The sequence below is a fragment of the Anolis carolinensis genome, chromosome 3, assembly GCF_035594765.1.
Source record: "Anolis carolinensis isolate JA03-04 chromosome 3, rAnoCar3.1.pri, whole genome shotgun sequence".
Taxonomy (NCBI): Eukaryota; Metazoa; Chordata; class Lepidosauria; order Squamata; family Dactyloidae; genus Anolis; species Anolis carolinensis.
The window spans coordinates 178687605-178701043 of record NC_085843.1 but is presented as its reverse complement, the minus strand read 5'-3'; the positions used below and the strand labels follow the sequence as shown (position 1 = coordinate 178701043).

Here is a 13439-nt window from a genome sequence, read left to right as displayed (position 1 = left end):
AAGATCTATTCGGGATTGCCTCCTGGATCGCCTGAGTGCATTTGCCTATTAGTTCCTATGGGGATAAATGGGCGGAGGGGGCAGAGGTTTCCTTTTCCTTGGCACCTCTTTCTGGGGCCCCTTTCAAGGAGGATGAGGGAGCTCCTGCCCAGGCCTGAAAGAAGGGCCCTGGGGCCACAGGCAGGAAACAAGCTTTTCACATGTTCTCAGGGTGCTTTGGGCTGCTGGGTGCCTTCAAATCCACAGATAGAAATGCATTTTTACATTACAGCAGCTATCAGAGTTTACCATTAGAAAACAACTCACCTTATGCACAGGTGCTAAGAATTAACTGTAACTACACCCTACCACAAGACTTTGAACATAACATGAAAATAGTGAAAAAAGGGCTATCAGGAACATTTGATTCACAAGGCCAGGGCCAAAGTATCTAATGTCTCTAGAATCACTTTATTGGAGGACAGGATGAAACCCAGGGATAATAGATTGGTGTGGCCCCTGGCATTAACTAGTTTATCCAAACATGTAATAATAGCAGTGAAAAAATACTGGAACTTGGTGAGTGACATACTTGGATGTGGGAATCCCCCTTCTCATCCCTCAGGACCCTTCCAGACAAGCCTTATATCCCAGGATCTGATCCCAGGTTTTCTGCTTTAAACTGGATTATATGAAAACCTGGGATCAGATCCTGGGATATAAGGCTTGTCTGGAAGGGCCCTCACAGGAGAACACAACACATGAGAGTTAGGTTGATACAGTCAGATATAGATTCCAAGTAACACACTATTAAACCCAATTTAATGGGTTATTTGGAATGCTACCATTGCTCTACATGCTCACAATTTGTACATGAAAGTTTTTTTAAGAACCAGCACACTAAAGTTTAATCTAAGATATACTACTTTGCTAGCTGTGCCACTGAAGGAGCAATTTGTGCAATCACATGTCCCTGCTCATTCACGTACATTGGCCAGACCAGCAAGGAAGTCAAATTTTGAATTATAGAGCATAAAAATAAGATCAGAAATCATTCTATTGATTCTATTTTTTACAAGTATTTTGAGGATTTGAACCATAGTCCTGAGTCATTTCGAGTCCAGATTTTAGAAGTCCTCATACCTCCTTAAGGGCATTGATTTCCAGACTAAACTCTTCCTAAGTGAAACATTTTGGATTTTCACTCTCCAGAGAGAATATCTGAAAGAGTTGAACAATATAACTCATATGATTGCTTTTGTAAATCTTTGGAAGTAGCCCTTTAAATGCTATCCATCAATAATAGTTACATAGTTACATAGCAACACCTGGTCGTTTTAGGCTTGCTATATGAACATTCCTGTCAATCAATCGATTTTATACTCACAGTGGAATACAACTTTGAGCAGAGTATCACAGATGAGGATATAGAACTGTTTGTGAGTACATTTCTCATATTATCTTTGTATACTGCATGTTCGTTATTGATGTTCTATTCAATTGATGTTCAGTTTAAATCCATGGAGCTACTTTTAGTTACTACATGTCTTCCCTCCAGGTTCCACACTACTCTAGAAAAACAACAAAGATGATTACATTCCTCAATTACTGAACTTAACATTAAGAACCCAACCACCAGACAAAGACTCAGTTGTGGAGTCCAAATCTGTTATGGATTGCGGATTATGAGTCCCTGCATCTTTAACAAGAATTAAGAACATTCTTTATTTGTGAACATAACAGCCCGATGTGAAAAGGAGTCCATGTTGGGCGAGTGGGCTTATTAACAAAATACCTATAGCAGAGTAACTCATTAGCCAGCGTGAAGGACCACAAGGTTTCCACAACACAATAGCTGTACACACAGCAGCCTTCTCACTGGAGCTTTACACACACACACACACACAAGAGGCCTTCTCACAGAGGCTTCTCTAGGGTGAGGCTAGATTATTTAATCCTTTCAGGGCTCGACTCACATTATTGTAATTAAAAATACCTAGTGAATTTTTAATATTTAAAGAGTCCATTCATCTTTAAAGAGAGAAAGGAGAAAAATAATTGTACTGTGAATGCGACAGTCTTCTGTTTTACTGCATATACAATAAGTTTGATTATGTAACTAGTTTTTGAATTCACAATTATCCATTAAAACCATTCTGTTTATTCCCATTCACAACTTCGTTATAGTGGACGAGATATGTTTCCCTTTGCCTCCCTCTGACCTGACCAAGGTTATCCCTCGAGATTCAGCGGGTCGACTTACTAAACAAGCAAACCAACAAAACACACGTTCTGAAATGCTGGTTCTGTGTGGTCTTGCATGGTAGTATTTTTGTATTATGAAAGCGAGAAAAGCCCTTTCCTTGCTCCAGGGACCCTCTTCCTGTGGGATGCCTGCCTGCCCCGGGTTCCCCTCCCCTGCACAAGAGAGGCAGCTTGGCACCGCTTTGCCTGCAATGGCTCCATGCTAAAGGATCCTGGGAGAGGGCGTTTTCCAGGGCCACGAGCCTCCCCTGCCCCAATGTACTGATTCCTTGCCGTGCTACGAATCCCACAATTGCATAAAATTGGGCCATCGTGTTTAAACGGATTTAATTCCACAACAGACGGAGCCTTCATAGCCCCGCAAAGCATCACTTGTGTCTTTTTTCGGGAACCGAGGCCGGTTCTCCACTGACCCGATGATGCAGAGTAGGACCAGCCTCAGTCCCCGCTTGGAATTGATCTGCTCTCCTTCCCGGGTTTTTTCCCTTCTTCTTCTTCCTCGTGTCCAGCTCTTTTTAAGGTTCTGCTCAATTGGACAGAAAAAGAAAAAGAACGACAGGAAAACACATTTCCCCCCAATTCCCAGACAAACAAACAAACTCACGCACCACCCTGGACCCCCCTCCTTTCTTTTTTGAAAATGCAAAAACAATTCCCGAAGCCCTGCACTAAAGCCAACCAACGGCCAAAATCTTTCCCTCAAGGGAAGGCCCCTCCCCCTCCCCCACAATGGCAATGGGCCGGAATGGCCGCCCTGCTTATCTCCCTGGAGGCAACGAGGTGCCAAGCGAGCCTTTGGGTTGAGCTCAAATGGGGGAAGTGGGGGTGGAGCCAAGGGCTATAAAGGCGGGGGTCCTGCCAGGGTCCCCTCAGTCTTGTGCCCAGAGACCCCAAAGCAGCAGCAGCACCTTTTCCAGCATGAGCACCCCCAACGGAGACTTGAGGGAAGGAGGCCGCCCAGGTGAGGCCGGGAGCCAGGCCGGGGGGGGGGGGGGAGGTTGAGAGATCTCTGCGGGTGTCCCTTCCTTTCCCTTCCCTGGGTCTGCACTGCCAAGCAATGCATGAACGGAGGCCAGTCCCGTTGGGTTCAAGGGGTCTTCTGCCCAGGCTCGAAGGCTCACCCTGGCTTCCTTTCCCGGGAACAAGCGAGACGGGACCGGGCCTGGACTTGGGATCTCTAGTTCTCCTCCGGCAGCGAAGAAGGGGCCCGAACGGAGCTCAAGGGGTCCGAGAGGAGAAGAGGGCAGGAGAGGCTGGAGCCAGATTGGCATATAATGCAGTTTGACGGGGTCGCTGTGGATCCACATCAGGCAGCCCAGTCCCGTTCAAACCGCATTACAGGAGTCTCCTCGGACCATATCATGCATTTCATTTGGCAGTGTGGATTCAGCTTTAGGCCCCATCTACATTGTCCTATAACCAATTTCAGGATGCAGATTAATCGCATTGAGCTGTATTATGTCATTTGCCGCCGGTATAGATTCTTATATTCCAGTTTGATGTAGGTTCTCAACCTGTGGGTCCCCAGATGTTTTGGCCTCCCAACTCCCAGAAATTCTAACAGCTGGTAAACTGGCTGGGAGTTGTAGGCCAAAACACCCGGGGACCCACAGGCTGAGAAGCACTGGTGTAGTTCACCTGCCTTCTGAACCTGCATTCTAGGGCAGTGGGGATGGGTCCCCTCTCCTTCACTGGGGAAACAGCGGGTCCAGGAATCTGGGGGTCTCTGAAGAAGGCGGGGCGGGAGGAGGCCAAGCTCCAGCTGCGAGGGTGACCCTTCTCCTTTCTTTCTCCCTTCTGACTTGGCCTATTCCTACGGCAGGAAGCGCCGCGGCTTCAGGCGGCGAAGGACCGGAGGCCCCTAAGCGGCGTCGGCAGCGGACCCAGTTCAGTCAGACCCAGGTGGATAACATGAAGGCCTCCTTCCAACTGGACGCCTATCCGGACCACCCGCGGCGGGAGAAACTCGCGGAGAAGATCGGCGTCGAGGAAGGACGCGTTGCCGTAAGAGAGGGAGGGAGGCGGGGATGTGGGTCTGCTGGGCAGGAGCCTTGTCCCTCTTCTGCCTGCCCGCCCAAGGCCATTGGGGCCTCTGCTGGGAACCGACGGTCAGGCTACTTCTTTTTCAGTAGGTGCTGCCTCTGCAAGGGCCGCTTCTTCTGCCCTTCTTTGCAGGGACATTTGCAACCTGCTCCCGTTTTTTTGAGCCACTTGCAGACTTGAAGGTCTCCGAAGGAGCTGCAGGCCTTAAGCCTCGCCCTGGTTTGTTCTCCCTTCTCTAAAGGAAAGGGAGAGCTGAGTCCACAGTGGAAGGCTTGCCATTCTTCGGCTTTACTTTTGATAATATCCTTTCCTTACCGTGAGAAGTTTGGGCTGTGGAACTAGAAGCATATGTTACAAGTAAATCCTTGTGTAGGTCTTTCCTTTTGTGGTTTGCTTTGCATTTTTCGGGTGGTGGTTTTGAGGCAGGAAGGAGGCTGCTCACTGGACTCACTCAAGTGCTCTCTGTTTCCCTGCTGGCTTTGCTGGTTATTTCTCCAGAGGCTGAACAAGCCTCATGTTTTTAAAACTTAATCGATGCTGAAATCTCGGCTGCTGTGAGTTTTCCGGGCTGTATTGCCATGTTCCGGAAGCATTTTCTCCTGAAGTTTCACCCACATCTATGGCAGGCATCCTCGGAGGTTGTGAGGTCTCTTGAAAATTAGGCAAGGGAAGTTTATATATCTGGAATAATGTCCAGGGTGGGAGAAAGAACTCCTGCCTGATTGAGGCAAGTGTGAATCTTGCAATTGGTCACCTTGATTAGCATTGAATGGCCTTGCAGCTTCAAAGCCTGGCTGCTTCCTGCCTGGGGGAATCCTTTGTTGGGAGGTGTTAGCTAAACCTGATTGTCACCTGTAAGGAATTCCCCTGTTATTTCCGTGTTCCTCTTTGTTGTCCTGATTGTCCTGAAAAAGCAGGAGAGTTGTTTTGTTTTGCTGGCCTGCAGCGCCCTCTGCTGGCCCTCCTTTGGCTGGAGAGGAGGCTGGAAAGAGGAAGAAGGCCTTGGGACAGGGGATGTTTTAAATACATTATAAATCTGCCCTCAATTTGCATCTGACACGATAAATAAACAAACCTAAGCCCTAATAGAGGCCCCTTCTACACTGCCCTATATCCCAGGATCTGATTCCAGAGTATCTGCTTATCCCTCATTATCTGGTAGTGGAGACTCCTATATTCCAGTTCAAAGCAGATAACCTGGGATCAAACCCTGGGATAGAAGAACAGTGTAGAAGGGGCCTGTGTATCAGCAAACTATAGGAGGGACAAGTAATGGGCGAGAGGGGGTGGCCACACTGAAAAGTCACACAGGGAAGTGTGGAGAAAACAAGCAAGGCAGGCATCAGACCTAGTACCATGCAAATGTCCTCCAGGAGAGAGGCAATGAACACAGAAAGGAATGAAAACTAGCCCCATGTCATGCCAGCTACACTGCACATTCACCCTCCAAAATTAGTTTTCACAGAGGGAAAGGGAGGAAAGAGTAATCCTAAAAACTAGGTAGGATCTTTCTCCTGGGTTCCAGTGCTCCTGAGAGGCTTTGATGTGTTTCTGTGCCAAGAAGTATGTATTCATTGTCTGGAAATAATAATCAACAGATTCTCCTGTTTTAGGTCTGGTTCCAGAACAGAAGAGCCAGGTACTTAAAGGATGAGAAAGGAAAGGGGAAGAAAGCGAAGCAAACCCGGAGTGCCAGGAGGGTTGCCCCCCAGAGTCGGGCAAGAGCCCTCCCATCTCCCATAGAAGTAGCAACAGAGAGGGCGGCAAGTCAGTCCAGCTGGGCTGGACACCTGGGGACTCATCCTCAGTTGGGACAAACCTGGCCAAGGCCGAACTATCTCTTCCCACAAAACTATGCGTGTGGAAACAGCCAGTTTGGTAGAGGACAGGCCACAGCCTTCAGCCACAGTTCCCACAGGAGCCCCTGTGTCCAGAATTCTCCCTGTTGCTTTGGTGCTGGTGCTCAAGATGCCTCCTGGAGACCGCAACAGCAGAGCCAGCCGGACTATGCCGCTTGGGACACAGGTTTTCATTTAGGGCCCTTCTGTGACCAAGGCCAAGGTTTTCCTGTTGAAGCCCAGCAGCTGGGAGAACAGCTTTCGGTTGTCCAGGATTCTACAATGAATATAGGACACTTCATGGACAATATCAGGCCTTTCGAAGAGGATGGCGGCTGTGTAGTGCCTTCTACCCCTGGGAGCAGCCCGGCCCTCCCTGGAGATGTGGCCTCCATGAGGCAAGAGCTCAGTCCCTTAGGCTCTTCAAGCTCTAACCAGCCTCCATATCCAGTGCCTCCATATCCACAGTGGGGGGCTTTGCCAGAACAGGAGATTCATTCCCATTGGCAAAGCTATGAAGGGCCCTTCCAAATGACATTTGGCAGCATCAACACAATGGACTTAGGTGGGTGGGATGGCTTGATGGGATTTCCGAATCAGTAAACTGTTAGTCTTGCTTATCAATAATTTTCTATAATAATTAAGAATGTGTGGTAATTATTGAATATTGATGAATGAAATGTGTCACTAACATTTTGTAATAAAGTTTTTTCTTGAAATTTGACTGTATGATTTTCCTGAAATTTTCATCCAGCCCTTTCCTTCTTTCCTGGGCCAAAAAAGGAGAAATCGGCTGCAGGGATGAGTTTTCTTCCCAGTACATAAGGCAATAAAAGCTTTAATGCATCTAGGGTAGTTTTTCCTCTCCTTTTAAAAAAGAATGGGCTCTGCCTCCATGAGGCAACAACCCTGAGTTAATTAGGATAAATGTAAAGATGCACATATTAGAAGGCAATAATGTGTCCTTTTCAAGTTTGCAAAAACACTTAGGGAATGAAAGGTAAGGGGTCAGTAGAATGAAGACCTGGGAAGTTAAAGTTAAGCACATGCTTATCGCCTTCAGTGGGTGGTAAAAGCTTTGCCTTGCCTTTGGTCTTCCCTATATCTCAGTCTACAAACACAGACAGGTACTAATAAAAAGATTATGGGCTAATTCTGTAATCGTAGCTGATGTTGAAAGATCTGTGGCTGTCACAACCTTTTAACTGTTAATTTCAAGTTCAAATCTAGATCTATCTCTGACCAAAATGTTCAGAATGTAACTAGGGAGGCTACCAAAGCCAGACAAAAGTACTTTAGGGACCTGGAATTCCTTCCACATATCAAGTCCCACAATGCAGTTTTCGGATGTCTAAAATGGTATGTTTGTATGTATGTATATCCCTCATTTAATCTGGCCCATAGTCTTAATGCAGCCCTCTACAAAATACCTAAACACAATAAATAAATACCATATGCTCCAACATTTTACTACAAGAAACATCAGAGAGTCCTTTAAAATGGCAAAAGTGATCAGTGACACATCTGATGTCTTTTCTCTCACTGCCTTTTCAGTTCTGGCTGCAGTCACAGGAGCACTCTTACCTGCACTTTCCTTCCTGAGTAATCTGGCTAGAGATCCAAGGAGATGATCTTTGCTTTTGTGCTATTGTTTAAGTGAAATCTTGGAGACAAGGAGACATAAAAGAAAGGGGTGGGTGAGCCTTAGCTTCCCTGTTTCTCAGAGGTGAGCCTTAGCTTAGCAGCCTAACAGAAGGACTGTGTATCCCATCCCTAGAACACAATGCTGCCAGTTGGTTTGGATGAAGTAGGCTAAACAATACGGGATGCCCTTGCAACCTCCTTTAAATTATGAACTTGAAATTATGAAGATTCTTAGTAGGCGGGAGTTCGCCTCTCTTTTTCTGTCCAGAGTGGGGCTGTCCAGTGAACAGCTGTAGAATGCAACAAAAATGGAATCATTATTGACTCTAAATAGGACTTTTGCATACAATGAAATTTTCCATCTGTCCCAAATTTCTACCATCGCAGTACCAGACCTGTAGCATGATGTGGTTCCTCGGAGACACAGGTCTACTGCCTCACCTGCTGCTTGTGAGGTCTGGCCTCGGAAACCACACTCAACCTCTTTTACAAGACATTCTGATCTATCTGTCTCTATCATATACACTTATATATAAAACATGCCAGCATTATCATAGACATTGGATATTAAACATATTAATACACTTAAATTCATTCTTTGTTTTCTCCTGGCCACCAGAGTTTTGGGGAAATATCCAGACTCGGTGACAATTTTTTGAACAGTATGATTTTTTTTTGCATAATTTGTTGTTTTGCTGTTTTTTTTTTTTTAAAAAAATTATATATTTTGTATATTTCTTAGGGAACTTCTTTGCTATTTACTCCTTTTTAGTAACATGCCTAGACACCATATAGGATCTTGTCTGATTTTGCATGGTAAACAGCTTCACCCTGGTTAGTACTCGAATGGGAGACCACCACGGTATACTGTGCTGTAAACTATGGTGGCACAGCAGGTTAAACCACTGAACTGCTGGACTTGCTGACTGAAAAGATGGTGGTTAGAATCCGGGAAGCAGGGTGAGCTCCTGCTGTTAGCCCCAGCTTCTGCCAACCAAGCAGTTCAAAAACATGCAAATGTTTATACATGCAAATGTTTAATGTCTATACTATTAAATGTTTAACTCAACTGATTTAAAAGACAATAAACTTCCTCTTAGCCTTAAGTTTCAGAATGAAAAGACATTTTTCAAATTGGGAAAATCAAATTAGCCTACTTCATCCAAACCAACTGGCAGCATTGTGTTGTAGGGATGCTCTTCTAACATTGGACTTTCCATTATCAATGACTCTTTGGCCTTCTATACCATCTAATCATTTGATATTGTTAATATTGTGCGGTTAAATGAAAAAAAGTTCCTCTTTGGTACTTATGGGATAAAATTTATTTCAAAATAAGATAGGTTTCTACAGATGATGTTGGAAAGCGATTACCTCATACTGTATGGGTGCTCTTTTTTCCAGAAAAAGTGGGGGAAAAGACTGAAAAATCACTGCAAGTCGAGGGAATTGGGGTAGTGGGGGCACAGGAGGTAGGAGCAGAGTTTGTGAACTCTGTTCATTATTTCCTTTGCATGCTTTTATAGTTTAAATGTGTGTGCAGTATATAGCTATACTGTTGTTGTTTGTCTCTCAAATCATAGCAACACTAGAACAAACTTTTTACACAGTTTTCTTGGCAAGATTTGTTTAGTCCTGGGGTGCCTTTGCCTTCTTTTGGGGCTGAGAGAGTGTGACATGCCTGAGGTAACCCCGTAGATTTCCATGGATGGGGAGAAATTTGAATCCCTGGTCTCCACTATACCACACTGGCTCATACAAACACACACACACATATATAGACTTAAATGAGCAACGTGAAGCAAGTAGTGAAGAGGCTGAGGTGTTGAATTACAACTCTGGAAAACCAGAATTTGAATTCTTGCTCAATCATGAAAACCCACTGGGTGACTGTGGCTGAAAAGTCTCTTATCCAAACACAGGGGCAATGGCAAGCCTACTCTGAAGAAATCTTGTCAAGAATAGGTTTGCCTCTAACTTGCTGAAGTTGCAGAGGAGAAATAATATATAGTGTACAGTACTTTACTGTGTGTGTTCTGCTGTACAATGCCACAAAGAAGCAATTTGCACTCTCTCAGGCCAACCAGCTGCTGGATAGAAAGCCTGGATCACCAGTGGACTGCCTGAAACAATTTATTCATTTCATTCCTTAATTTTTATGTATCTGCTCTATACATAAAAAAGTGGGGAAGAGTGGGAGCTTTCTGCAGATATATGCTCTACACAGAGCATATATCTGCAGAAAGCTCTCACTCTTCCCCACCAATATATGAAACTTTTCCAAGGCACCAACCACTTTAACCATCTTAGGGATATATACCAGCATCACACTTAACTCACACACATACAAGTATCTCTCTTTGGCTTAGAAATGTAGATGAGCACCAACTCCTAGAGTTGGACACAACTAGACTTAATGACAGGGGAAAACCTTTCCCTTTCCAAACAGCATGGGAGTTAGTCTCACATTACTCTGGGATTCATCTACACTGTAAAGTTAATGCAGTTTTAAACTATGTTTACTGACTTGGTTCCATGCTATGGATTCATGGGAGTTTTAGTTTTGCAAGTGCTGGTGCCCCACCAAATTGCAAACCCCAGGATTCCAGAGCATTGGGCCATGGCAGTTACAGTGGGGTCAAACTACATTAATTCTCCAGTCAGCCTGAGAATACGTTTGCTAGAACCAAACCGTGCCATTAATCTTTAACTTGTCTTAAGGGAGATAATGAAACAAGGATTGCCTAAGGCCACCTCTCAAGTTCTTTGACTACTAGATAAAGGGAAGCCCTGAGGCCATTGGCACCCAAATCACAGGCAGCTGGAGAGCAAAAACAGAGGGCAGAAGCATTTGGCAACCATTTCTATCTTAATCTGTGATATGATGGTGAACAGTTGTCTGATAGAAGCCAACATCTAATAAGATCGGAAGGACGGCTTCTGGCCCAGGTTCTGACCAGCAAAGCCTGGAGCATCTCTAAAGCAGATGATTAGAAGCATAAGCTTGTCATAAGACAAAGCCTATATTGTGGAAATAGTATCTTTCTCTAGGCAGGCAAAACAAGACACAAAACAAAATGAAACACCAGATCTCTTGTTCCAAACAATAGCACTGCCAAACATTCAGTCCTGTCATGACAATGCAAGAGCTTTGTCAGGCTCTCATAAAGGTGTGCATAGCCTAAATGTAGGAATTTGTGCACCAGAATAGAATAGGATTCACCTTCCTTCTTTGCACAAATTCAAACCCAGCCACCCTCATTTACCAGTTTCCCCCATTTCAGTTGCATTAGGACAAGAGTTATTTGTTATTCTACTTACTATTGCTCTTGTGAAGCAAACAAATACATAGGTGTTGCAATCTATGTCAAGATTGGCTTGAAATCTTTGGGCAGTTAATGTAAACTCCATTTCAAAGATACTCTTAGGTATCCTTATCAGTTTTAACACGGGTTTAACTATTCAAATTGTCAGTGATTTCAAGTGCTCTGTCAACACAGCAACCATTTGGATGGATGACACAATACTTGCTGGCTTGGATGACACCAGAAAGCTAAAATACATACACAATAAGGTTGTGTTTTAGATAACCTCTGACTGATTATGCTTTACTTTCTTCCTACGATTACAGTAATAACACTAATTCAAGTCTGGCAGTTATTAATAGTATAGTTGCTGTGGGACTTGAGTCATTCCAACCTATGGCAACTCTATCACAGGTTTTTCTGGGGATGGCAGTGTGTGACCTGTCCAGGGTGGCCCAGTGGATTTGGATGGCCAAGCAGAGATTCAAACTCTAGTCTCCAGAATCATAGTCCTACACTCAAACTACTATGCTGCATGGGCTCTTATTTATGGCATACTGTGGTGAAATATGGGTTCAAGCAATCATATTCATGGAGATTTCTCACCTAACTGCTAGATTTTGACATCATTTTAGCAATATACTTAGAACACAGATATCTATAATGGAGATACAAGAGATAGTATGTTGTTGTTATATTTGAAACATCCAATATGTTATCATGCAACTGTTTTTTTTTTTACTTATATACACAACATAAAGGTACAAATCATATCTCTAACATAAATAAATGTCAGTATCCCATCTGAAATGTATGTGAATACTGACACTTATTTACAATAGAGATAAGATTTGTACCTTTATGCTGTGTATATAAGTAAAAAAAAGGTTGCATGCTAACATATTGGATGTTTCAAATATAACAACAACATACAATCTCTTGTATATTATTTTAACAATGTCATTGTATTTATTGTGAAATTATTAGAGTTATTAAATAATTTGCTATTATATTGGGGTTCTGAGGGTTGTGTATAACCTTAGTGACTTCATGACAGTGTGATGTGGTGCTTGAGTCTCCTTGTGGAGAGAAAAATTAGGGTATTATTATTATTATTATTAATATTAATAATAATAATACAGTATTGGAGGCATCATAGTTTAGGCAAATCCAAGTACAATTTCCATTGAGATGTGAGAATAACTGAATAATTTAGGAAGTCAACCTCCATCAGTCCAAAGTGACCTAGCTCATAGGACAGGCATGGGCAAATTTCAGCCTTCCAGTTTAAACCCTTCAGCTTAAGTGGCCAAGGGGGAAAAGGAAAGTGCCTGAGGCTGTTAGGAATTGTGGGAGTTGAAGTCCAAAACACCTGGATGGCCAAAGTTTGCCCATGCCTGTCATAGGGTGTTGGTGGGGGGGGGGGGAGGGAGAACTGGGTATCACTTTAGCTCCCTAAAATGCTAAAATCTGTGCACAATTGTCTTGTGTTTTAGATAACCTCTGACTGATTGGGCTTCACATTTTTCTTTTGATTACAACAATAGCACAGATTAAAATCAGATAATTATTAACTACATAGTGTAGTAAACATGGAATCAAGCAATCATATTTATAATGGAAACCTCTCACCAAAGTGCCATATTTTCAAAATTGTAATTATATTAATTGCATATTCAATAGAAAGAGCTTTAAAAAGGAATTGTTACTTTTTGGGGATGGTTGGAAGATTGGGTTACAAGCTTTGAGACTCCAGAGCAGTGTGATGTGATGGAGACAGAGTTTGGAGAAATCCAAATTCACAACCCATTTAACAAGGATTTATAACAATCCTTGTCTTCTGGCTTCCTCTCTGATTCTTGAGCAAGAAGCCAGAAAAATGGCTCAGGAGGAAATCATTCATTCAAAGCAGGGGACAAAGATATGAGCCCTTGATGTAAGAATGACAGTTTCCAGCATTGTTTTCATGAGGTTGCCTGGCAACCAGGTAGCTGAGAGGATGATGACAGTTGAGCTTCCTCAGGTGAGAAATGTTGCCCAGGTGAGTAAAGTGTGATCTGGTGTTGTGTGGGTGTGTAAGGCTGGATCTAGACTGCCCTTTATATGAGGAAACTGCCCAAGTCAGTTCAGTTCATATGTTTCTTCCAGTTCATCCCAGCTCACAAAGAACTGGAGTCTTCAAAGAAATAATCACCAAGAAAGAAATTTGTTATATCATTATTATTTATTAATATTATTAATAAACTATCTTGGGTACCTGGAGTTGCCCAGGTTATTTGAAAAAGTCTATTTTAAAATTTTATTTTTTTATTGTATTATGATATTTTTATTGTATTATGATATACTGGTAGTGATCCTGCCAGTT

The 13439-nt window shown here is 43.4% G+C and overlaps 1 protein-coding gene across 1 annotated transcript; it reads left to right on the top strand.

Moving 5' to 3' along the window:
- Positions 1-662: 662 nt before the first annotated feature.
- LOC103279637 (homeobox protein Hox-D3) lies at positions 663-6947 on the top strand. Its single transcript, XM_062975857.1, has 2 exons — positions 663-4248; positions 5901-6947. Exons 1-2 carry the CDS (start codon positions 4156-4158, stop codon positions 6726-6728), a joined length of 921 nt encoding a protein of 306 aa, XP_062831927.1. The 5' UTR covers positions 663-4155; the 3' UTR covers positions 6729-6947.
- Positions 6948-13439: the final 6492 nt, after the last annotated feature.

Excerpts from the sequence above, each read along its gene's own strand:
- LOC103279637 (XM_062975857.1), top strand. The coding sequence starts at position 4,156 with ATGAAGGCCTCCTTCCAACTGGACGCCTATCCGGACCACCCGCGGCGG. Across the intron at positions 4,249-5,900 it reads TCGAGGAAGGACGCGTTGCC|GTCTGGTTCCAGAACAGAAG; the intron begins GTAAGAGAGGGA and ends CTCCTGTTTTAG.